At 35.4% G+C, this 26228-nt stretch overlaps 2 protein-coding genes across 2 annotated transcripts; both read left to right on the forward strand.

Moving 5' to 3' along the window:
• The first annotated feature begins 1473 nt into the window (after window positions 1-1473).
• LOC132181139 (vacuolar sorting protein 18) lies at window positions 1474-18325 on the forward strand. Its single transcript, XM_059594224.2, has 24 exons — window positions 1474-1771; window positions 1920-2132; window positions 2216-2355; window positions 2830-2925; window positions 3052-3119; window positions 3345-3446; window positions 3692-3836; window positions 4090-4233; window positions 4334-4453; window positions 4621-4677; window positions 6063-6122; window positions 6590-6697; window positions 7405-7547; window positions 8325-8403; window positions 9960-10022; window positions 10112-10242; window positions 12566-12671; window positions 13187-13375; window positions 13738-13965; window positions 15561-15716; window positions 16316-16477; window positions 17048-17164; window positions 17496-17710; window positions 18044-18325. Exons 1-23 carry the CDS (start codon window positions 1609-1611, stop codon window positions 17667-17669), a joined length of 2964 nt encoding a protein of 987 aa, XP_059450207.2. The 5' UTR covers window positions 1474-1608; the 3' UTR covers window positions 17670-17710; window positions 18044-18325.
• Window positions 18326-20878: 2553 nt separating this feature from the next.
• Window positions 20879-22946, forward strand: LOC132182583 (uncharacterized). Its single transcript, XM_059595867.2, has 2 exons — window positions 20879-22499; window positions 22931-22946. The coding sequence occupies exon 1, from the start codon at window positions 21037-21039 to the stop codon at window positions 22417-22419; it is 1383 nt and encodes a 460-aa protein (XP_059451850.2). The 5' UTR covers window positions 20879-21036; the 3' UTR covers window positions 22420-22499; window positions 22931-22946.
• The last annotated feature ends 3282 nt before the right edge of the window (window positions 22947-26228 follow it).

Raw genomic sequence — 26228 nt, forward strand, 5'->3', positions numbered from 1 at the left:
ATGCTGTTATTTCAATAACAACATGTAAGCAAAATCCGAAATTATTTAAATATCCTTCAACCCATATAAAATGGTGTCAAGTGTCTAAACATTTAACATGCACATGAAATATTAAAGGTCATTAATAGCAGTTTATTAACTAAGGTTAACCTCTTCTTTTTTTTCTTTTTTTTCCTTTGGTTAATCGTTAGACTAACGTTTTGTTTTTTTTCACCAAGGTTAGAACTAACATTAAAAAGTGAAGACCTGAAGTCGGATTAGATAAAAAACCAAAAAAAAAAGAAGGGGGGGCAGGGGTGTTTAGAACTAACGTTTAAAAGAAGAAGAGCTAACATTAGATAAAAAATACAACAACGTTAGATAACTCACTGTTAATGGGATAAATGAATAGTTTAAATAAAAAATTCAAAATGCTAGATAACTCTCTGTTAATGGCATAACTAAATAGAGATTAAAATTAATCGAATTAATATCCAAAATACGAAGACTCAATTGTTAAAATATTAAGAAGAGTACCTTAATATAATAGCAGTTTTCACGTATATGCCAAAAAATCTTGATCACATATGCTTTTTTTTCCTAAAGTAATAGTCTTTCAGTCGCATATGCAGAGAATTTGAGAAGCAGAGAAAGGAGAAAAATGTATACTTTTAATATGACTCTCAACTTCACCTTGTTTAGGTTTACTAAAGTTTTCTAACATTGTTTAGGTGTGAATTTTTTTTTTTCTCCTAAGCCAACGTTAGCTCTTCTTCTTTTAAACCTTACTTCTAACCCCCCCTTTCTTTCTTTTTTTGGTTTTTTATCTAATCCAACCTTAGGTCCTCACTTTTTAACATTAGTTCTAACTTTGGTGAAAAAACAAAACGTTAATTATTAAATATTAAAGGTCATTAATAGCAAATTTAATATTTAATATGCATGTTAAATGCTTAGACACTTGGTACCATTTTATGTGGGTTAAATGATATTTCCTCCAAACCAGTTTAAAAGAAATTTTTGTGCAAACAAAAATGTGTACATGTTGCTGCAAAATGGGCTACTTCTCATAAGTGTTTTGGCCCCATTTCTTGTAACTCTTCTATTATTGTCTTTCTGCTTTTTGTAATTCCATTTCTTCCACCTCCTTTGATCCTGTATATTGTTTATAAAAAAAAATAAAAAATAAAAAAAAAAAAAAAATCAATATTTTTTGCATTTCTTTATATTTTTGAACTAATTTAGGTAAATAAAAAAATCTTCTTATAATATTAAAAGGATTTTTTTTTTTCAATTCAGTTTATTAATATAACATGTATTCAAAATTTATAAGATTTTTACATATTATTTTAATTTTTACGTATATTTTGAACAGATATTAGATTAATTACTATATAGTTATGCTGACAATTCTGCTGGAGAACGTCGTCGTTTGAGTGGAGCTGGTAATCCAGTTTGCGCCAACTTCCAACCGTCCTGAAGTGATTACCTTGAGAAACGTTGTCGTTCCATTGACAGTTGCGCAATTAGCTCCTCTCCGACTCCGATTCATATTTCTGCAACTTTGAGCTCCGACCAGGGGGCTTAAAGTACATTGGGGGGGTGTTTGGTTACGTGGATAATTCAAAGATGGATCCAGGAAGACAGGTATTCACGGTGGATCTTCTGGAAAGATACGCGGCCAAAGGGCGCGGGATTATCACGTGCATGGCCGCCGGAAACGACGTCATTTTACTGGGCACCAGTAAAGGCTGGATCATTCGTCACGATTTCGGGGTCGGCGACTCCTACGGTTCGTTCTTCTCTGAATTCAATTCAATTATGCCTGAAATGTATACTTAGAATGGGAATTCGAATTCTCAATTTCCACTCTTTGTTTGTTCGTTTCACTTTTCATCACATTTCTAGGTTTGATTTTTTTTGTTTTGATTGGGGTATAGAGATTGATCTCTCTGTGGGACGTCCTGGGGAGCAATCGATCCACAGGGTTTTTGTTGATCCGGGAGGGAGCCATTGTATTGCCGTCGTTGTTGGTAGTGGAGGTTCTGATACTTTTTACACTCATGCGAAGTGGACCAAGCCTCGAGTTTTAAGCAAATTGAAAGGTCTTGTGGTGAATGCTGTTGCCTGGAATAGACAACAGATCACAGAAGGTAATTTTTCATTGTTTCGGCTATGGGTTGTTTGATAGATATGTAAAAGCTTTTTTCTGGGTATTGATTAGTTTAAAACACAGCTTCTACAAAGGAAGTCGTTCTTGGTACGGACAATGGCCAGCTTCATGAGATTGCCGTGGATGAGAAGGACAAGAAGGAGAAGTACATCAAGTTTCTTTTCGAATTTACAGAACTTCCTGAAGCTTTCATGGATTTACAGGTACTATTTTTATTTGTCTGACTTTTCTTCTGGAAAAATTATTATTGGTTGAGAGTTAATGCTTCTTTCTTAACCCTTTGTACTAGTATCCTATGTGCATGTTTCTGGTTCACATAAAGCAACTAAAAAAGCTTATTTGAACTGTCAAAGTTGTAATACTTGTCTGTATCGACTTAACCGCATGTTCTATCTATCCAGTTGTTTTGGGCTGTTGGCCATGCTGACAATGCTGACAATGCTTAATCAGCATTGTCAGCATTATAAGGTTTCCTTTGATGTTCTGATAAGTTTTGAAGTACCTTTACGTGGAACAAACACCCGAATGTCATTTCCTTTTTTTGGGGTGGGGGTGTTGCTAGGAATTGGAATGTCACCTTGGAAGCCAGATTCAATCAAATCTGTGATGCTTTTCAGACATTGAAGTTGAAATTTGTTCGCAATGTAACCATTTTGGTCCTATTCTTTTGAGCACAGATGGAAACGGCTAGCATGATCAATGGAACTAGATACTATGTGATGGCTGTTACTCCTACACGACTTTACTCTTTCACTGGAATCGGTTCGCTAGAGGTAAGTTAACTCTAACACCAGTTCTTCATTTGCTGTGGAACAAGTTGTTCTCTGTTTATAGCAGCTTTCTTATTTTTGTGCAATATAATTTGGATTGTGTGCTTATTATTTGTTTTAAACTTTTAGGCTGTTTTTGCAAGTTATTTAGAACGTGCAGTGCATTTCATGGAACTTCCTGGGGAAATACCAAACAGGTAAATGCTATTGTTTATTTTAACAGTATTTTGAATAACTTGCTAAAAATTCAGATACTAAAACCGTAAAGGTTGCCATATTATTTAAAATTTGTATTAGAAGCATGCCTCTCTTCTCTAAAAGTGATCATTTATGCTACTGGGCTGGAATATTTTTTTCTTCCTGTTAATGGTTTTTGAGCTAGTAATATATGAGGTTTCTTTGCCATTTTGGTCAACTTTCAGTGAACTGTATTTCTACATCAAGCAAAGAAGAGCTGTACATTTTGCGTGGCTTTCTGGAGCTGGTATCTATCACGGTGGCTTGAATTTTGGAGCACAGCATAGGTAGAAGATGGCATTCTTTATTTTTTTTCTTCCTTTGTGTCAATTTGGAACCATTCGTGTAGATCACTGGATTTCTTACTTTAGCTGGTACTAGCTTTGTGGTTTTCTTTTTGGAATGTGATCATTGTACTTCGTTGATTTGCGTAGTGTATTTGTTCTTGATGTTGTATCAGCTGTAGTTCTAGTATGAATGTTGCTTTGTTTATTTTATTTTATTTTTTTTCACTGGGAAATCTCTTGGGCAGTTCTCCAAATGGAGATGAAAATTTTGTGGAGAACAAGGCTCTATTGGACTATTCAAAGTTGTCTGAAGGTGCTGAAGCGGTTAAACCCAATTCTATGGCAGTCTCTGAATTCCATTTCTTGCTTCTTATTGGGAATAAGGTCAAGGTGTGTAATTACTTAACACTTATAATATGCCTTATAAAGATGCCCATCTCTTGGTAACCATATGAATGCTACAATCTCAATGCTGGTAATATGTTTAGGGCTAATGCTGGTAGCAAATATGAGGTACATTAATTTTGTACTGTCTTATAATGAGGTTTTGCAGTTTTTTTTTACCAAAAGTATCCTACCTAATACATTTTCCCTGTTCTTCAGCTTTAGGACTTGTTTGCTAAGTTCTTTGAACGTTTTCTAGGTTGTAAATAGAATATGCGAGCAAATCATAGAAGAACTTCAGTTTGATCAAACATCGGAGTCAGTTTCAAGGGGTATCATTGGATTATGTAGTGATGCCACTGCTGGATTGTTCTATGCATATGACCAAAACTCAGTTTTTCAGGTTTGTATCATCTGATGACTTTATCTCTTCTGTTTTTGGTCCATGTTGCACCTGAAAGTACATATTTCCCATGCTGCTTAATTTGAGGATGCAACATCAGGTGTCTGTCAATGATGAAGGTCGGGATATGTGGAAAGTTTATCTGGACATGAAAGAGTATGCTGCAGCTTTAGCAAATTGTCGTGACCCACTCCAGAGAGACCAAGTCTATTTACTACAGGTCATGAATAGTTGCTTTTATTGCATTAAACTCTTGGTTGTTGTTCTGATTGTAGACTTCTATTGTAAATTTTGGTCACACAATTTTATGTCTTTATGGTCGGCATACATGTTATCTACTAAATCTTTTTATCTGGATAGTGTATAATAGAGTAATTTGTGGTACAGGCTGAAGCTGCATTTGCCTCCAAGGATTATCTGAGAGCAGCATCTTTCTTTGCAAAAGTGAATTTTCTATTGCTCAATCTTATTATGTCAATGTATTTAAGTTACAATGATGCATTGATTCCTGGGATTTTGTTATATGTATTTGATTTTGACGTAGCGGAAGACTAAAGTAACTAATCAAAGAGCAGCGTCTTTGATTCTGCAAGGAGAAACGTTTTCGTCTTCTACCTAAAAAGATAAAAACAAACTCGTAGGCTAAAAGAAAGATAAAACTCCTTAGAGTATTTGAGAGAAACTTCTCTGATTTGATAATAATTCAATGAGTTAGTTTTACATAATAAGTTAGCCTATTTATAGAAGAGAAATACTTGTAGAGAAAGTAAACCTAATCCTAGTAGTAATATTTAACCTAATCCTAGTAGCAATAGTAAACCTAATCCTAATAAGGAAAGGAAAATAATTAAAGCAAATATAACCTTATTAAAGAAAAGAAATAAAGTCCTAATAAAATAAAATAAAATCCTAATATAAAATTGACAATTAGCAGGAATCGTGGCAATCTTTCTTTTTGTACTTCCATTGTTTGAGAATGAGTAAAATTCTTATCAAGGGGTGCTGCTCCAATATTATTTTTGATATTTTCCTTATTTTCGTTTTTACCGAAAATAAAGGTAAATATCGTCCTACATCAGATTTCTTATGAATGAACTCGATATTCATGAAATCATCCCAAAGTTACTAGTTTCGAATTACCCACACCTTGCCAAAGATTATAATAAGAAATTGGAAATTTTTTATCTCTTGGCCAATGACTTTTTGCTATTAAGCTTGAGCAAAATGCAATTCTTGTTCGTTGTACAGACAAAGCCACCCGATTTGCAGATGCATAATCCACTCCTCCCTCAATTAGTGTATGCTCACAACTCCAGTTTCTTACTTTTGAAGGACAAGCCATCTGATTTACTAAATTTCTCACAAAGAATTTAATATTTATTTTCAGTTGCGAATCTTCTACCTTTGAAGGTGTCTAACATACATATAACTCTTTATAATCATTAATTCATCACATTGCCCTCCCTTCCTACCAGTTTTCATTTGGTTCTGTTTTCAATTACTGTTTCTTTCTCGTGCTGGAAAAGAAAATACCTCTATTGTTCACTCTATCTTCTTCCTTCACTTTCTCTTTCAATTGTCCTTTGTATCGTTAGGTGCCTTTGAATCCAATTATATTGCTTTATTGTGTTGTTGTCGAAATTGTCTCTAACTCGCTAATTAACTGTATTCCAAAATATTGTATTAAATGTAGTAAGCTCTTATCTTTTGACCTGAGAGCATTATTTCTTGAAAAGTTTGACCCTATTTCTATCTGGAGTTATTCATTTCTTTTTCTTTTTCTTTTATCTGGAGGACAATGTTGTAACTAACAGGGAAATGTTTTGCAGATTAACTACATATTATCGTTTGAGGAGATCACTCTAAAGTTTATTACCATAAGTGAACAGGTAGTTATAGTACTATTTTGTTCGTTTAGCTTTATGAAGATGTATCAAAATTATCTCCACTGCTGCATGCACTCTACCATGTTGGCTGCCAGACAATTTTGACAGCTCTTTCGCATGAAGTTTATCTTGTCCTTATTTCTTCTTTTTCTTTTTTATTTTGTTTTGTTTTCTATTTTTATGGTTTATGAGATTTAATGCTGGACCTGGAGTGGAAGTGGGGACTATAGTTTTCATATAGCCTTTCACATTTGTGGGGTTCATGCTTCATTAAATTGAATTCCAATTGGTCAAATATCCTTGACACAGTTTAAATATTTTGTTGACTGTGAGCCAACTCATTATGAGCATTTATGGAAAGCTCATTTATTGGTTTTAGTTATAAGATGCATGAGTTTAACTGGACTTGATTTGACTGGAATTGTGAAACATACATTTACCATATTTCATTGTGCTTTGCTTACTTGCAGGATGCTTTGAGAACTTTCTTACTGCGGAAGGTTGATAATCTTGCAAAGGATGATAAATGCCAAATAACAATGATCTCCACTTGGGCTTCTGAATTGTACTTGGACAAGGTTTCGCTTCTTTTTAGGCATGGTTCTTCCATGAATGACCTTGCTTTCCATATGCTTACTCTTTCTCCATGTCTGCTATGCTAGATGCCTCTATAAAAACTATATTTGTTGTTGGCCCAAATTAGGACAGAAGGATACTTAGGTTAAATATGATGCATATGACAATATTGGACTTATTTTGTTTCCATTTTCCATGCAGTTTCTTACCTCTGATATTTCTATGTTGAACTAGGTTAAATGGAAAAGAGTTGCACTAAACAACTCAAAAGATGTTATGCACAAAAGTAAAATTGTTCATGTTCTTCATTTTCATTTCAAATTTTCTTTTTGTTTCTTTTTAGCATAGCGATGCAGCTAATGGTCACTTTGACTAAAAGAATTAGTGCTGTATAGCTGTTGAACTATGGACAAAAAAACGGTGTGTTAGCTTGTCTTGGTCCTTCGTATGTTCATAATGTATATCTAAGCAAACAAGTGGTATTGTTGTCCACTTCTGTTATGTTTTAATGTTGTTAAAAAGTGGCTGTAAATGCATGAAGGCTGCTTTTGGGAATCCTGTGTCAGGAACATTTGGCGTTTAAGTTAGCTTCCACATGTATATTATCGTCGAAAAGTTCATTCATCTGTTCATTGCAATAGCTAACAAAGCATGGAGTTATATGTTGTCATTTTAAAATTAAATTCAGATTTCATAAAATGATTGTCAGATAAACCGGCTACTCTTGGAAGATGACACTGCTGTGGATAATCGGAATTCAGAGTACCAATCAATCATCAAAGAATTTCGTGCTTTTCTCAGTGATTGCAAGGATGTATTGGATGAAGCAACTACAATGAGACTTTTAGAGAGGTAATTGTTGAAGACTGTTTATTTATTTTAATGAGCTATTGTTAGCAGGATCTGCTATGGATTGTTTACCTCCGATAAATTAAGTGTTTGGAACTCAAAAAGTTGTTTTGAAGATCAAGAAAGGTCAATGGAAGAGTTCAAAAAGTTGTCTATTCAAGCTCTGTTCCATTGGGCTGACGCTTTTAGTGTGCCTCAATTTTCTATTGTGTCTCAATTTTTATCTTTATGTTCTTCTTTCTGCCTTTAGTGGAGCCTTTCTTTGTATACTTCATGTGTACTAAGGTTGCACCCCTCTGCGCTTTTTAATGAATCACTTATTTATCAAAAAAAAAAAAAATTAAGTGTTTGGAACTATTTTATAAGCATGAAGAGATTTTTGTGAAAAATCATAGGTTTTTGCCCAAGGGGTTCAGTTGATTGATCCCAAAATCAACCAGGAAATCATATAGTTGGGATTTTCTCAACGCCCCAATATCTGGATTTTTGAGAGAGAATTTTCTCCCCCTTCAAATTCATAAATTAACCTAGATTTAGCTTGAAGCTTTTGCAATGGATACTGTATAATTAGATTTCATATTATAATGCATGGTAAACTGGTTCACTTTTATTGCAGTATATGTATTATCTTATTTCTCAAGTACTGTTACTATGATGCAGCGTCATGCCTTACGTTGGAAAGATGAAAACTCATTTCTTATATATGTCAGTTTTTTTAAATTTTTTAGTCAATTAAGAGAATCCTAAAATACTCTGTTTCTCTTTTGGAAAATGCTACAGTTATGGTCGGGTTGAAGAATTGGTATATTTTGCCAGTCTAAAGGAGCAGTATGAAATTGTTGTTCACTACTATATTCAGGTGCTATTCTAGAAGCCTTCTGATTTTCTTGTGGAATGTTGTTGTCACTAATTTCTGCTACTTATTGGTTTTCTCTCAGCTCCTGGTTTTAATTTTCTCGTTCCTTGTCCTGCTATGTTTTTCCTAGTCTCAAGTACTTTCAATATTCCTCAATGTATTTATTATTTAAAGTTTCTAAGCTTTTGCTTTTGAAAGCTTTTCTGGGTCTCGTTGTATGCAAATGGTAGGTGGTCTTAGCTAAGTGTTTTTTTGTTTTGGGAAACTTAGTCCAGCCTTCATAATTCAATTGGATAATATGGGTTTTTAGTTCTTAAGTTTTCTTTTCTTCCCATCGCCATACCAACCCCCCCTTCAAAAAAAAAAAAAAAACACCACTTTGATAGGCATTAGTTTAGCCCCGAGGAATTTTCAACACAAAAGCCCTGCTAACAAGTGGGTGATATTTCCACCAGCATTAAGAAGATATATAGTCTTTGTCCAAGAATCACCTTCTACTTACCCCCCCTTTGGCAGATAAACCCTGGTACTGCATACCAAATCCAATTCCAACTTGTTTTGATAATGACATATTGCTCAATTCTAAAGATGAAAGAGGATTAGGTATTAACTTAATGTCTTATCCACGGGGGTTTGAGATTTGGTAGAGAGAAAATATTGTCTTTCTCCTGACACTGATAAGTCTTTTTCAGCTCCCCCATTTCTAATTGAAAAAGCTGCCATATTATCAAGAGTGGGGATATCAAGAGAGGGGAATACCATAATCATGCTTATTGATTCAGATATTGGGTCCCACCCCTATTAACTTTTGCTTTATGATCTGGACACTTAGGTGTCAGTTGAGCAGTTTCTCTTCGGCTGAAAAAGAAAATGACAAGAGTGGTAGAAAACATAAATTAGAAGCTGATATAGTTGTTATAGAATTAAATCCATAGTGTTCTGCTACACTGGGAAAACTGATTATCAGTTATGTTTTGTACTCTTTTTTTTTTTTGGTTAAGTAATGAAAATTTTTATTGAAAGCGTAAAGCGCCTCTAAGTCAACAGGATGTATACACAGGGAGCTCCCACAAGCCCGAAACCCAGAAAACAACAAAAACACCCTCAACCCAACCCACCCAAAAAGCCCACAACCCCAGCACCCACAAGACAACAAAGCCCAAAGCCCTCAAACGCTAACAAGCGTGAGCCTTGCCTTTTCCACGCCTAGATGATGCTCCCTTCACATCATAGTTAATGAAGCATTCCAAATTTAGAAGCCCCCTTCTACCCCTGTACCCTTTTCCCACTAATAACATGACTTTCTTTTTGCTTCTGGATCTAATATGAAAAAATGCTGCAAAGATTAGGTTATTGAAGTTAATCGTATAAATTGGAAAATTATGAATTTCCTAATAAGGACAGAACTGATACATTGAAGAGAGTAGTTATTTAACCGCTTTAAAATGCAGATAGTGTGTTACCTGTTTTGATTGAGTATTGTTAAATTTGTGAGCCAATTTCTTGATTTGATACTTATAGTCCCCACCCCCCACCCCTGGTCTCGGTTTTGGATTCAGCAAGGAGAAGCAAAGAAAGCATTGGAAGTTCTTCAAAGACCTGCTGTTCCTATAGACCTTCAGGTAGACTAAGAACATATTCCCCAACAGAATTTACTGGTTGCCACTTGTTTCCCACTCTGGGCCTCCATAATCATGAACTTATTTTGCAGTACAAGTTTGCCCCAGACCTGATCATGCTTGATGCATATGAAACTGTGGAGTCATGGATGGCCACAAAAAACCTGAATCCGAGGAAACTGATTCCTGCAATGATGCGTTATTCAAGCGAACCTCATGCAAAGTAATGTGCACTTGTACCTTTGATCAACTATATTTTTCTCTCTAATTGTTGGGACCTGTGTTCACAAATTTCTTGTGATAATAATGATAATTGCGATATGTTGTAGGACACCTGGTTAAACTTGCATATCATCCTGGAAAGTGTGATAGTTCAGAATTTTTCCAGGATTGTAGATTCAAAGCAGTTGCAGCTAACACCTGTATCTGACATTATTGCTTGTACCAGAACTGCACTTCTTCCTCACCCATTTGACTGTTCACTTGATTCATCAGTTGATAGATTAGCTACTTTATGCATTTCTTGTGGTCAGAAATGGTACTGTTGTTCATTTTGTAAATGCAGGGATTGTTAATTTTCCACCCCTTTGAATCCAATGAATTTTTTAATCCCTGCAACTGCAAGCCCCCTTAGCTTTTTATTATTATATTGTAGAAATTCCAAAAAACTAGGGTTTCAAATCTTTGCGCGGCAAAGTAGGCTCAATAGCCTCCTTTCATAGGCCTCTTTGACACTCTATGTGGTTACGTTTGTACAAACTCCTCCTCACCAATCATTATGGATCTGGTCCAGATTTAATGAAAACAAGCTAGCCGCTTATTCTCCTAGTAGTGTATGTTGGAAGCAAAGAGGAATTAGAAAAACTAGACCATGCTTTTAGGTTTTGCTCATAATGATTAAATTATATCTTGTCTACCTGGCGCTTTCCAGTTATTAAAAAAGTTACTTTTTGGTTTGATTAGTATTAAATCATTACTTATCCCAAAAGCTTAAGTTAATAGGAAAGTAAATTTAATAATTTAATTAATGATACTTTGATTATTTATCAAAAAATAATTTAATTACTACTTTAATACTCATCATCATGTATGGGCGAAAACTCTCCCTCACAAGTGACGCTCAACATGTATAACATTTAACTGAAAATGGGGGGTAAATTGTATAGTCAGATCTATATCCAAGGAGCTGGGTAAGGCACTCTGTCTTTTATTTTATTTTCTTCTTTCTCTAAAAGAAGATAGAGGCACCTACAATGTACCGATAACAAAGTTTTTATATACCATCAAAGGGATTAGCTTAGTGATAAGGGACTTAAATCCAAAGTAGTTAAGTGATGGGGTGGACATGGGTTTGAGTCTGTATGAGCACGATGCTAAGGGAATGAGACTTATGTCCATTAATCCATGCACATGGGCTTCCTGCTACTATGCCCTTGATGGGGATGTCACACCCGGCCCTAAATGATATGATATTGTCCGCTTTGGGCTAAGCCCGCACAATTTTATTATTATGTTTACCCTAAAAGTCCTTATATCAGTTAAAGAGAGCATATTCCATAAAAACACATCAACTTTTTCACACCCAGGCAATGTGAAACGTCACAATCACCCCCTCTTGGGACCCAGCGTCCTCTCTGACGATCCTCATGGGCTTGTCTACGCTCTCCCATCTCAGGCTGGGCTATGGCTCTGATACCATATGTAACGCCCCGCCCTAAATGATATGATATTGTTTGCTTTAGGCCAACCCCGCATGGTTTTATTATTGGGTTTACCCCAAAAGACCTCATATCATTTAGAGAGAGCATATTCCATATATACATATCATCTTTTCTACACTCAGGCAATGTGCGACGTCACAGTGAGTCTATGGCTCAACCTGTCTTGAGGGAGTGCCTATTGGATCTCTCGCATTGTGTGCCCATCTAAGCCCCTTCTGGGTGCCTTAGTGGGTAAGGTGCTACTATGGTAAAGCCCAAGTAAGGAGTTCTAGTCTCTGGTCCCCCCTCCCCCACCACCCCCCATACCCTTTTTGCTTAGGGGAAAAAGAAACAAATGGTTTATATATATGTGTTTATTTGGTTATTTGATTCATGAAATTGTATTTAAAGCATCTCTATCTACAATCTAGTGGAAAAAAAAGGAGAAGTTATTTATATTTTATTTGTTTATTGGGTTATTTCACTCATGAAGTTTGTATTTAGAGCGTTAGAGCATTCTCTGATCACAGATCAAGATGCAGGAATCATATTCTCCATATCGTGTCTGTTATATATTTGCCTTTCTTTGAAATGAAATGTGCATTTCATTTTGAATGGATCCAATATTAGCTTCTATGGTGACAAATCTGTTTATAGATTAGATACAGTTGCATCTCTTCGTTGTCAGGCGTAACAGTTTAATTAATAGAGACCAAAACTAGAAGTTACTATGACTTTTGGAAGCTCTGTTTTCTGTTTAGTGGTTAGCTTTGCATTAAACTTTCTATGTATTCTACGTTATGAACTTTGTATTCACTGTTTATTGCTGCAATTTATCACTTGCAGGAATGAAACACATGAAGTCATCAAATATTTGGAATACTGTGTTCATCGTTTGCACAATGAGGATCCTGGAGTTCACAACTTGCTGCTCTCTTTGTATGCGAAGAAGGTTGATTTGCTTACTTTAGAATTTTTAAATGATTTTTTGAATATATGCTTTTAAGTTGTTGCATAATTTTTTTGCATGTGCTATCATACTTTATAATCTTATTGCACTATGTCATTATTTTTGTGGGATATGTTTGGCTGATGGATGCTATAAATGTATCAAATCTTCCACGCAATCCTATCAAAAAATCTGGTGTCTCCCTTTTTAATGAACTTAATGTTTTAGTCTGAAAGATATTTGATTACTTTTTCATTCATTAATTTTTGACTCATATAGTACCATGGCCATTAGTCATGCTTGTTCCCCAAGTTTCACAGTCAAGTAAAGCTGTGAGTCTTGTTACATCTACAACATATATTTCCTTTTATTAATTTTTGATATCATAGAGTGAATTGAAGTAATTTTTCTTTTTCTTTTTTGTATGATGAGTAATAGTTGCTTTTAGGTGAAATTTATTCTGCATCATTCTACATATGGAAATTGAGTGTTGTTTTCTCTTTCATAATTCTAATCAGGAAGATGATAGTGCACTTTTGCGTTTCCTACAATGCAAGTTTGGGAAAGGACAGGAAAATGGCCCCGAATTCTTCTATGATCCCAAGTATGCCTTGCGCCTATGCCTCAAGGAAAAGCGAATGCGTGCCTGTGTACATATATACAGCATGATGTCTATGCATGAAGAAGCAGTTGCTCTTGCCCTACAGGTGACAGTTTGATACTGAAATGTTCCATTCCACTTTGTTAATCCTGCATCTGTTCTCTTGTAGTTAGTTTTTCCTTAGGAACTTCTTGGATAGCATTTTGCATTGGGGATATTTGGATAATTCTGTTGTTGAATTGTGTTAAAGTGATTGTTGTATCCCATTGCTCTGATATACCAAGGGGCTAGAAGTCTAGAAACAGTTGGTTTAATATACCCCACCTCATGTAGTGTACAAGTGTGGAACCTATGCAGATTCTTAGACAGTATACATTTTTTCTATAAGTTTTTAATGGTGATGTTTCCTTTCATTTTAGTTGGCATTTTGATATGATTGTTATGCAAATTCTTCATTTGGTGCACTAGGTTGACCTTGAGCTTGCAATGGCTGAAGCTGAGAAGGTTGAAGATGACCAAGACTTAAGAAAGAAGCTTTGGCTCATGGTTGCCAAGCATGTTATTAAACAGGAAAAGGGGGCTAAAAGGGAGAACATACGGAAGGCTATAGCGTTTCTGAAAGAAACTGATGGCCTTTTAAAGATTGAGGATATATTACCGTTCTTTCCAGACTTTGCTCTGATTGATGACTTCAAAGTGAGACTTCATCACCTTTGGTTTTCTTCTAGTTTTTTAGTCATCACATTGATTCTACTTTAGGCTACAATTCTTGTCTTGTAAAATTAAATCAATCTGGTTTAGCTGTTCTTGGCTTCATAAATATGCTAAATCTACGTTCTATAGTTACTCTCAAGTTTCATGTTAGTTATAGTCGCTGTTCTTTGCACAAAGTAACTCCATTTCAAATAATTCTCTTCTCCTCTAAGGATATTGACTAAATCCAATTCTTCTACCTTTTGAAGAACTTTTTAAGTTATATCCTCTAATCCAGATGTTTTTTCTAGCATTAATGCAGGGTAATTCACTCCATTTGATATGTGGATTTCTTTTCTTCTTCATTGCCCAATTAAATTTTGAGACCATTTGCTGGTGTTTTCAACGTAGAAGAGCTTGTGGTTTACATTCACATATAAATTGTGGGGTTTTTCCTTTCATTAGTTTTCTGAGTCTGGATTTCATCTTGCACCAGATAATGAATGCATGAGCTGCCATTTAAACCATCCCTTAAGCATGTAATGTGCAAGGGGAATTGTTTCTCCGAGTATAAGGATTTAAGACTTTCTTGTGCTGTTCAGGTTTTGCCTAAGTTTTCTAGCAAAGAACTTGAACTCTTTTGTGCATTTGTTTGTTTTCCCCAAAGGCTTTACTCCTAAAGGTTTTTCACGAAAACATAGACAAATGAAACTGACCAAGGAATGTGAGGAGGAGTTCAATAATTGGAAAGAACTATTCAAGTAAGTGAAGTCTGCATCCTTTGAAATATCTCCAATTAGTGCCACAATCTGCTTAAGTGCTATGCTGAGGGACTTAAAAAAGTTTTGAAGCCTAGTTCTTTCTTATTTAACCTTTTCGCCAAAATAAGTCTTTTCTAATGCTAGAAGATAAAATATTTGTGTGTGCACTCATGTGCGTGTGCGTATGTCTTTTTTACTTGGCTTAAAAGATACCAGATGAGTAATTTTCGTTAGATTGTTTAGTGCATTTTTCATTTCTTTTTACACAAACAACTCTAGTAGTAAAGTGGCAGTAAAATCAAGGGAAACAAGACTTAGAGCAGAGAGCATTAAATATAAAATGCAAATGAGGTTTTGAAGAAGACTGAACTTCTGTAAACTTGCTGTTATTTCAAACTCATGGTATTTCTTTGATTCACCACGATTCTGAAAAAGAAAAAAAAAAAAAAATGTACTTTTTTTTTTGGTCTCATGTGGCATCTTACTTTAGAAATCTCATATTTCTAAACTCACTTTTCTTATGTGCCTTCAAATTCAAGTGTTCAATGATGGGTCCTGTTTTAATTACAAAATCCTATAGACTAAACATTAGGCAACTCTTTTTTAGTTTGTTTGGACATCATGAGAGACCTTGTTTAGTTCTTTTTTTCTTGCTAAAGGAATATATAGTGTGGCATATGTCTGCTCGGAAAGTAATTTATTTTTCCATCACAATGATAGATGGCATTTGCCTAAATGATCCTATGTCTAATGTGGGCCAACTTTCAGATATTTTACTTGCTTTTAAACTGTCTTCAGATGCCATTAGATCTTTAATTTCTTTAAATATGTGTGTAGGAGGCAATTTGCTCATCACTAGAGGATTACAACAAGCAAATTGAAGAACTAAAGCAGGAGATGAATGATGCAACGCATGGTGCAGACAACATCAGAAATGATATCAGTGCACTTGCTCAAAGATATGCTGTGATTGATCGTGACGAGGAATGTGGGGTATCAGTCATCCTGATCTTTATTTGCCATGGGCAAGCTGATAACTAATTTGATTAAGCTCCACTTGGTCTTGTGTGTGTAGATAATGTGCATTCACATATGTGCCACTTATATTAGATTGGAGCTAAAGCAAATTATTATGCTTGATATGATCTTCTTTGAAAGTGCTCCATCTAGTCCCCTTTAAACTTCTTTGAGTTCCAAAACGCGCCTCTCTGGTTTGAATTCCTAAAACTGAGCAATCTCTTTGATTCCCTCCCCCTCTTTTTATTTAGGCATTCAGATTGGATGCATCATTTATAACCCCATTTTAAATATTTAGTTTTCTTGGCTAACAATTGAGTTTTCCCCCTTCAGATCTTAAATGGAACTTCTGGGTTTTCTTTTTTGTTTGCTTTCTTTTTTTTTCCCTGAGCATCGGAAATGGATTTCTATTGCAATCCTTCTGATGCTTTCGTTTCTTAGTTACTTTTATAATAAAATGTTCTTTCCTCCAAAGTTGAAAGTTACCTCTCTCTGCCTTTGTGAAATTGATTGTATTTATTAGTTAGCTTTGTTCATATATTTGGAATATGACTTCTCTATCCGCAAATTATCAGGTTTGTAGGCGTAAAATCTTAACTGTGAGTAGAGAATACCAGATGGCTCGTGGTTACACATCAATAGGACCAATGGCTCCTTTCTATGTCTTTCCATGTGGACATGCCTTCCATGCACAATGCCTGATTGCACAAGTTACACGTTGTACCAATGAAACTCAAGTATGTTATGGTGTTATCTTTCTTTTCTATTTATTTCCGTTTGATTTGAGTGTGAGTGGAAATGCATGGCTGAACTGTCGTTATTCCTGGTTAGTTTATCACTAGCCCTATCAAAGATTTTACGATAATATTGAATTGAGCCACTTTAGAGTAAAACTACGGTCTTATATTTTTGAGATGACTAGTAATGTTATTAGCAAGATGTGTCAACTGCATGGAATAGATTTAAAATGTGTCTTGTATCGAATAACATTTAAAAGGAGTACTGCTGAGAGGTTTTGTCTAAAGATGGAAATTTTGTCAAGAAGTTGATTTTATTACAGCAACAAGCACATAGTCAAGCTCAGAGGGGAACTTAAATTCTATAATGTAGATGGCTTCTCTCATTCATAGCTCCTCATAAAATTGTATGTTATTAGAACTTCTTAGTGTGCTCGGTACTCTAAAAGGAACATGTGTTTGACTGCTTGGATCATCCTGACACATTTAGAGGTGATGCTATTGGATTGAGATATATTCCGGTAACAGGATCTTTCTGGCCCAGTTTAACTTTCTGAATGAACATTGCAGGCAGAATACATACTGGATCTGCAGAAGCAACTTACTTTGTTGGGTGGGGAAGCAAGGAAGGATTCAAACGGTAGCCTAATTGAGGATTCCATAACTAGCATGACTCCTGCAGATAAGGTCTGTACTTTCATGTGGTTCTTGATATTGCATTTAAGCAACATGCATTGGTATATATAAGGGAGTTAGATACGGCTCCAGATTGTATTTGATTTGAGACTATTATGGTCTTATGGCTTTGTTGTTGAACCCCATCAGTTTTAAGGTTTCCAGTAATGTTTGTTCACTTCTTTGCTGTTATTTCTGGTGATATATATGGCATGTGATTCATATACTTCACTCGACGCTTCTTGTGTCTTGAAGAAAATGAAAAAATAAAAAATAAGTCTTTGCTTCATTATAAGCATTCAAACACAAATAAAAATCTAATTCATGTCCAATTGATGTGCAGCTTCGATCACAGCTGGATGATGCCATAGCCAGCGAATGCCCATATTGTGGTGACTTGATGATCCGTGAGATCTCTTTGCCTTTTGTCCTCCCGGAAGAAGCTCGGCAGGTTACATCGTGGGAGATAAAACCACATAATCTTGGAAACCAGAGGACCCTTTCTTTACCTTTATGATCGTGTTGTGTCTCTCTAGGCTGTGCTTGTGTTCCAGGGAGGTATGTTGCCAAAATGGTGCTTTGCAGTTTTTTTTTTTTTTTCTTTTTGTTTTAAATGTACGGTCATGAGGTCAATTGGGTCATAAAGAATGTCCTTCTTGAATAATGCTAGAAATTACATTTTTATCCCATAATGCTGATGTGTCAGTCTCAATCAATCCGTAGATCAGTCTTTTATAAAATAAAATTCAGTGGTTGGTTAGAACTACCACGTCAGTATTGTGAGATGGTTGTAGAGTTGTAGAATAAAAATGTAGTATATAACTCTCCTTACCATGCCCTTTGGAATTTGGGTCCCCTCCTATCTTAAGCACATAATTTGCCTTTCTGCAGTTGTGCAATTTCCGGGTGATTTGATCTTCCACCATTGAAATTTGTCTTTTGTTGTAAAATCCACTTGAGAGGGTTTGGTTTTTGTCATGTAATCAATTATAGTAGCATTGTTGGAAGTATAATTTTCTTCTTCCTTTTTTTTTTTATAATTTTTTGGTAGTAGGGTGGAGTCTTTAACGTATATGTCTAGTTTATTAACAAACTCATGAGAGCTAATTGAGCTATATTTGTATAAGCATCTTGGTAGTCCTATCAAAGCAGAAAGATCATGCTTTTCATTTATTTTCCTGTACTTCGAACATAAGAAGGGTTTTGTAGTGCGCTTATGTGGCAAAAGGGCTAGAAAAAAAAATCCCTTTGGCTAGTTGCTTCTTTTATTTATTTATTCATAAGTACATCCAAAACAAATACAAACTACAGCAATAAAGATAACAAATAGAAGAAAACGAAAAATAAATAAATAAATAAAAATACAAGCTTAACAACTGAAAAACTCAAGCTAGACAGATAACTAGCACTTCAACGCACTGGAAGAAAACCGAAAAGGTGAAAGTCACTTGTGAATATAGCCAATGAAAGCCATGGCACACTATGATGGGTAAATCCATCAAGAGTAAGAGAACTCCTGAAAACTTAGATCTAGACCAATTTTCAAGGAAACCGAGCATACTAAGATTAAAATGAACCACGAAAATGGGATCCCTTTATAGACAAAGAGTCTGAAGTTCAACCAGTTTGGGTTAAATTGAAAGCAACAACACAAAGAGGACAAAAAAAAAAGTAGAAAAACTCCAAGGTCAGAAATCATTAACACCGGTAGCAAAGACGTGAAGGCGTGTGAAGGCCAAATAGATGAGCGTGAGGGGGCAACTGGATGCGAGGAGGCACATTGGTGGGTGGGGCTACCAAAGGATGATAGATCAAGCTTCAATAAAGCCAAATCTTTGGCCCATGGTAGGTCCAAACGGAGGAGGCGTCATAGTGAAGGGATTGAGGCCTCGATTTTTGGAGGAGATGGGATAAATTGCACAAGGTAGTAGGTATGTCCTCATAAGAGGCGGATGAAGCTAGAGAAAAATCAAACCAAGAGAAGGAAAGCATGATGAGAAAGTGGAAGAGGGGAAGGAGGGATGCTGTAAGGTGACGGTGAAGGGATTGAGGCCTTGATTTTTATAGGAGATGAGATAAATTGCACAAGGTAGTAGATATGTCCTCATAAGAGGTGGATGAAGCTAGAGAAAAATCAAACCAAGAGAAGGAAAGCATGATGAGAAAGTGGAAGAGGGGGAGGAGAGGGGAGGAGGAGGGAATAACGATTAACGAGTTTCTTTCTCCTAAAGCTATTTCTCTTCTTTGCGGGGAGACACAGAGAGAGAGAGGGAGAGAGAGAGAGGAGAAACCCTAAGGGAATTCACTTTTTTCTTAATAATTAGTTAATGAGAATATTTTGCTTGCTAATTGTGTCTTAGTAACACTTCATTAGCACACTTCTTCAATTAGCAACCCGAAAGCAAAACTAAAAATGTGAAGGACAAGTATTCATCCAGTCAATTAAATTGATATTTGTCGTTTAGAGAATGTGATTTTCACATGCATTTTAAGAACTTAATTTGAAGGAAAGATTTATTTAATGTGAAATATTTGCTAAAAATGAGAGAAGCTTTGCCTTTGAAACCAGGCAATGCAATAGTGGGATTTGATGTAGCAATATATCTCATCATGCCAGATAAGTCAACCCACCTAGAGAGGTTGAGTTACGGCCTTAAGGAATTTCCTCTTATGATTATCCAACAATCCTATGATTCTCAGCTATAAATAGGTAATGCCCTCAACTCGTAAGCAAACACGTGCTCTAGCATGCCTAAGAATAACGGTCCCATCCAATCACTCAACGACAACTGTCTATGGGAGTACTTGTTAAACCCCACCGCACTGTTCATTATCCCACCACACTATTCACTTCATTTTTTTCAAAAAAAATACATTTACTTTTATATCAAATCATTCACTTTTTATATCACATAATTTACTTTTTATTACTATTCAAATAAAAAAATCACTACAAAACAAAATTTTTTATTTTCTAATAACACTTTTTCATTTTTTCATACCAATCTTTTTTTTTTATTCTTTTTATCCATGAATAGTGCGGTGGGATAATGAACAGTGCGGTGGAGTTTAACAAACACCCCATATATTCATACAATGCCATTCATGCCACTATTGATACATGTATGTATATTTTCAGAGAATTCAACCCTAAAAATTGGAAATTTTCTTATTCTTACTAACTCAGACATATGTGCTATTTCTACTATGACTTCAATAAAAAGGTTTTGATCTAATTTTGCTTGTCGATGTAAGTTCAGTTGTCCAATTCATTGTATCATTAGGATCATTTGACTATGCTTCTATACCACTTTGGCTAAAACTGTTCATGCTTACTCCAATTTGAATAGCTTTGTTAATTTTGTAACGCTTCGATCATATGTTTATAATTTTAACTATTTTTTTTTTAAAAAAAAATAATAATAATAATAATCATTTTAGCTACTTACCCAAAGGCCAAAAGGTCGGAAACCGTACTTATTAAACGCCCCCAAAACGCACCGTTATATCAAGGCGCTCCGTATGGACCCCATTTACCAAATCAACGACAAAAACCTGTACTTAAATGCCCACAAAACCTAGGCAAAATTAACCTTTAAAATCATATCGGAGCGTCTATCGGAGCCGTTTAGCATCCAACGGCTAGGATAGCACCTCCAAACCCACCAACGTCTAAATTCCCCCCTCTCCAACGGTCAAAAATCTCAAAATACAAAAAATAATTTTCCCATTTCAGACCCTCTCTCTCTCTCTCTCTCTCTCTCTCTCTCTCATCACCATCAAGAATCATCCAAGAAATCACAAGCCATAACTCCCCCCATAAACCAAAATTCTTTCCAAAATCCAATTGATCACCAAGAACTGCTCACACCCAGTAAGCAACAATGAGTGCTCTTCAATACCAAGATGCCATCAACGCCCCAGACCTCCAGATATGGAACAATGCCGCCTTTGACAACGAAGAATCCGAAGGCTCGGGCGCCATTAAAGCTTCCTGGTCTAATATGGACGCAGTGAACCTGTCCGAGTCGTTTGAATCCGATTGCAGCAAAGAAAATCTGAGTCCTGTGGGGATGAAATCCCCTGTATATGAGAAATCTTCGGTACCCATTAAACCGCTTTGCCCGAACAGCCTTATCGGGAACTTGCAAGGGAAGAAATTGAAGGTTCTGCTTGAAACTCCGCTGGTATCGAAGAAGGGATGTGAAGAAAAAGAGGAAAAGGAAAGATTTTGTGATGAGATAAAGATTGATTCGGAAATTGAAGAGATTGAAAAGGAGATTAGTAGGTTATCGTCGAGGCTCGCAACGCTTCGGCTGGAAAAGGCTGAGCGGAATGCGATGAAGACCGTCGAAAGGCGCGGAAGGATCGTACCGGCTAAGTTCATGGAGCCGAAACAGAGTTCGAAGAATTCAGATTTGGTGAGAAAGATTGAAGAAACTTCAATGTCAAGCGTGAAACCGAAGATTAACCGAAGGGGTATGAGTTTGGGGCCCTCGGAGATATTCTCCGGAGCCAGAGCTCGGCAGCCGGGCAAGCCAGAGATCACGCCGGTCCAGTCAATACAGAGTCGCCGGAAATCATGCTTTTGGAAGCTTCAAGATATTGATGAGTTGAAAGTGATCAAAGAAAGGGGGAAGAGTCTGAGTCTTAGTCCAAAATCACGCAAAACTGTGTCAAAGACTCAAGCTCCGAAGCAAGCCGCAAGTACGGCGGGGTCTAAAAAGCCTGTAAAGAAAGAAGATGGGGTTCTTTCATCAATTCAGCCAAAGAAGCTGTTTAAAGATGGAGAAAAGGAAAAGTCAGTGACCGCAAAGAAACCATTGAAGCCTGGCAGGGTTGTGGCGAGCCGGTATAATCAGACTAATGGGAATTCGAGACTGAGCGATGGGAGGAAGCGGTCTCTACCGGAAAATGATAAGGAGGATGGTAAGAGGTGTGACAAAAGACGCGCTTCATTGGTTGGAAAATCAGGTGGGAATAAGGGAACGGAGAGCCGGTTGAAGAAGCGGTGGGAGATGCCGAGTGAGGTAATTGTGTTCGAGGGTGAGGAGGGTGAGTCTGCAGAGTCAATTGCTGAGATGGGTGGCGTGCTTCCCAAGATTAGGACTATCCGGTGCGTGAATGAGACTCCAAGAGACTCAGGACCGGCCAAAAGATTTGCTGAATTGATTGGGAGGAGGTCGCATTTCGACAATGAGGAGGAGGCGGAGCCTTCAGTTTGTCAGGCTTTGAGTTTTGAAGAAGAAGATGCTGAGGAAGAATGATTGTTGTTGCTTCATTGTTGTGAGCCATAACTCTTGTTATGGGGTAAGCAAGTTATGTTTTCTGTGAATTGGCTGTAACTGTAAGTTTCTAGCTTAAACTTTGCTTGTTCTGCTATGCAATAAATTGACTAAGATGTTCTATTGCTTGATGATGATGCTACATGATTTTCTTACATGTTTCTATTTATATGCTTCACAAGGGGATTTCATCCGATTGCTCATAACCCCAATTTTATCAGAAATTAGAACCATCCGGATCCGCTGATAGTTATTTTGAAGTTATAAGGAAACTGATGCTGGAACTTCTTCATGTCATGTCTCTAATTTTTATGTTGACAACTACCTTAGCAGTGTGGTATCATCATGTCTCTAATTTTTTTCCTGAGATCTTGAATTTTATTCGAAGATGGTTTTTATGGAAAAATGCACTTGATTGTCAAATCTCACATGCGCCTATTGGGTCAAGTAGCTTATGATGAATTGTAAACAAAAAATGAAAATGCATGAACAGCTTGCAGGGAAAGTAAGAAACAAAGATGAAGATACGTGCAGTGAGAATTGAGAAAGTGAAGATTGTTTTAAGATGAACGTTCGGTGGAAGTTGACCAATGTTTTGCCATATTTGGAATTTGCCATATTTCTTCTTACTCTGGTTATGACACTGGTGGGTGCTGGTTAGTGTTTACTGCTTATGACTTTGTAGTTACTTCAGTCCTGGTCCTCAAGGCTTATTGACTGTTGGGACAAAGCCACATTGCAGCAATCTGTTGCAGAAATTTCTGTGTTAGCAGGAACCAAAACCATGCTAAAATTCCTCGGCCATTCAAAGCAATATAGTGATTGGCGTCAAGATGGCACCATCAACTTGTAATTGATCATCTCTTTTTAAGGATTATGCATCTCAGTATGCTTTGATTCAGAGGTATCTTTTTGATCTTTTCTCAAGGATTTTACATTTAGATGTGGTAGCTTGATGAAGTATGAAAACGTAATTGGCATCTTTTCCCCCTTAGATAAGGGATTGGGAGTGAAGTCATAGATTTGATCCTGCATGAGCAGAATTCTTTATTAAAAAAAAACACAGAAAATGCAACTTCTGTAACCTCTTTCTTGTAGTTTTTACAATCAAGGTTAACCGGGAGGTGATAGTGAAACCTATTGCCCCACTGTAACCCTCACTAATCTAGGCTAGCTGCATTCTGTTTTTTTTTTTAATTCTTGATCTGTAACAACATAAATTTGTTCTTCCTCAATTTCAGTTTTGTGGGAAGCAAAGACATATATCATGGTAAATGCTTGATTTTCAAGGTCCTTATGAGCATCCCTAACTATCATGGGGAGTTCCTCAAAACATTTTGTGATTGATTAGATTCTACATGGCGTCTTTGTCATGATACAAGAAAATTACTAGCTATATTTGTACTGTTACTCTAAAAAGATTAGTTAAAGTTTACAATTAGAGCTTCTTAAAATCACTTATATAATCCGGTTTCACTTAGTAAGAAACAAATGTAAGATTTGGCACCCATACAAAACCTTTACAACCTCCCTTATTCAAGTTCCTGACGTCCTTGAGGACCTTGACAGTGCCTTAACGCCACACGTTATTAGTAGGTTAGCTATGATATCTTTTGTCACAACACAGAAAAGTGTTAATCACATATGCACTATTACTTCAAAAGGATTAGTCAAAGTTACTATTGAAGCTTCCTAAAATTACTTATATAGCCTAATCTTGTGTAATAAGAAATAATTATGGGACTTAGCATACATGCAAGCGTTGGTGACTGTTTACATTAAGTCTGGTGTATCTTATGGTTTGTTTATATAAGAGGGTTATTATGGTTGCTCTTGAAATAAAAGGACATACATAGAGTCAACATATTCATATAATGCATGCTTCTGGCATTCATATACCATATATAGCCTTTACATTGGTGATCTATATGCATGGAGAGGGGGAGGACAGGGAATATCAGATCTTCATGCCATGGATAACAATGAAGGACAGGGAATACTGAAAGCTATCTTCAAGCCTAAGGTTCAAAGAGCCTTTGAAGGGAAATGTCGGTTCAGGCTCTTAATAAACAAGATCAAGGATAAAAGCAAGTAAATTTTAGGGTAAATTACACTTCAATCCCCCCAACCCACCACCTATTTGTACTTGCACCTTTATCATAATGTTTAAAATTGCGACCCTAAGTCGAATTTAGCCATTAATTTGGATAGAAAATGTCACATTTGACTAACACGTAAATTTGAAAATGTCCAATTCCTGTTTTTTTTTTTTTTTTTTCTAATTTTTATATTTAATTATTATGAATTGACAAGGCGTTTGCCATGCTATTAGGTCCAGCCTTTAACCATGAATAATAAAAAATAAATATTAGATATTACATTTTTATTTTACAGTAATCTTATAATATTGATGTGACAGTTTCAACTAACTTTTGAATCAATTATTGTTAAAAATAAAAATAAAAAATTAATTAAGAATATCACATCATCATTGTATGATAATTATAAAATTAAAATATATATATACTCAAAAGAAAATGAACAAAAGTGAGACTTCTTAGAATTCACAAAGAATTGTAACAAGGAGTCAAGAAATATGGATTTATGGACATAACCCCTTTGGTATATGGGAGATTTGAAAGCATCTACTGACCAGTAGTAGTAGCGAAAATAGCTATTAAAAAGGTAAAAGTTTTACTTTTCTATATATACTCTAATATATTTGCAACACTCCTTCGTATGTTAAAGTAATAATTAAGTGAATAATTTTTTTTTTTTTTAAAAGCTTAAGCTTTTGAGATAATTGGTGATTTAACATGGTACCAAAGCCAAAAGTCCTAAAATCGAATCTTAACTCTGTCAATTCACCCCATTTAAATTAAATATTTCACATATTAAGCATTACCTATTAAAAAAGGGGACAGTAACCTTTGAGATGCACATGAATTTTTAATATTTTTATTTTAACTTTGTCCCTACTATTAAAAAAACATGTGAATCTCACATGTTCAAATGACACATATCATTGTTATAGACTGGGTTGGAGGAAATTTTTTCAACCTAGTTTGGAGAAAAACTTTGCCCTTAAAAAATGAATTTGAATCTACACGTGAGTGGAAGTGTTAAAGCCTGTTTGAGATTGCCTTATGAAGGGTAAAAAATACTTTTAATACCTAAAAAGCAGTGCCTACCCAAAAGTTAGCATATTTTGTAAAAAGTTCAAAAGTACTTTTTGACTTTTTTATTCTAAAAATTATAAAAACGCCCTTTTTAGTAAAAGTTTCATTTTGAAGCTTTTGTAAAAAAAAAAAATATTTTTTAATTTACAATATATATTTATCAAACACAATCACATGCTTACCTCTTCTTAAACTTTTAGGATAACTTGTGATTTAACAAAAGAAAGGGAGAGAGGACGGAAAAAGAAAATATAAATATAAAAAAAAAAAAAAAAAAAAAAAAAAAAAAGATAAATACACTTAAGCTCCTTAAACTATAGCCATTTCAACAAAAAAAAAAAAAAAAAAAAAAAGCCTCATGACATGTGTAACACTTTGATACATCAAACTATTATTTTGTTACAATTAAGCCACCATTTTTTTCATTCTTTCAAAAATACCCATATTTTCTTTTTTTCTTTTTATTTTTTAGAGAAGTAAACATTTTAATTAAAAAACCAAAAATTAAAAATCAAAATTTCAAAAAAATTCTTTCGATACTAATTGAACCTTATGTATTTTAGTACTTAATCAAAATTTCATTTTTTTATAAATTCATTTTATTTTTTAAGA

Source organism: Corylus avellana, chromosome 5, assembly GCF_965113065.1.
Source record: "Corylus avellana chromosome 5, dhCorAvel1.hap1.2, whole genome shotgun sequence".
In the NCBI taxonomy this organism is placed as follows: Eukaryota; Viridiplantae; Streptophyta; class Magnoliopsida; order Fagales; family Betulaceae; genus Corylus; species Corylus avellana.

What these genes read in the sequence shown, in the direction of transcription:
- LOC132182583 (XM_059595867.2), top strand. Translation starts at nt 21,037, where the DNA reads ATGAGTGCTCTTCAATACCAAGATGCCATCAACGCCCCAGACCTCCAG.
- LOC132181139 (XM_059594224.2), top strand. Translation starts at nt 1,609, where the DNA reads ATGGATCCAGGAAGACAGGTATTCACGGTGGATCTTCTGGAAAGATAC. An exon ending in TTGTTCACTACTATATTCAG is followed by an intron (nt 8,404 to 9,959) that starts GTGCTATTCTAG and finishes TTTTGGATTCAG; the next exon opens with CAAGGAGAAGCAAAGAAAGC. An exon ending in TCAAGCGAACCTCATGCAAA is followed by an intron (nt 10,243 to 12,565) that starts GTAATGTGCACT and finishes TATCACTTGCAG; the next exon opens with GAATGAAACACATGAAGTCA.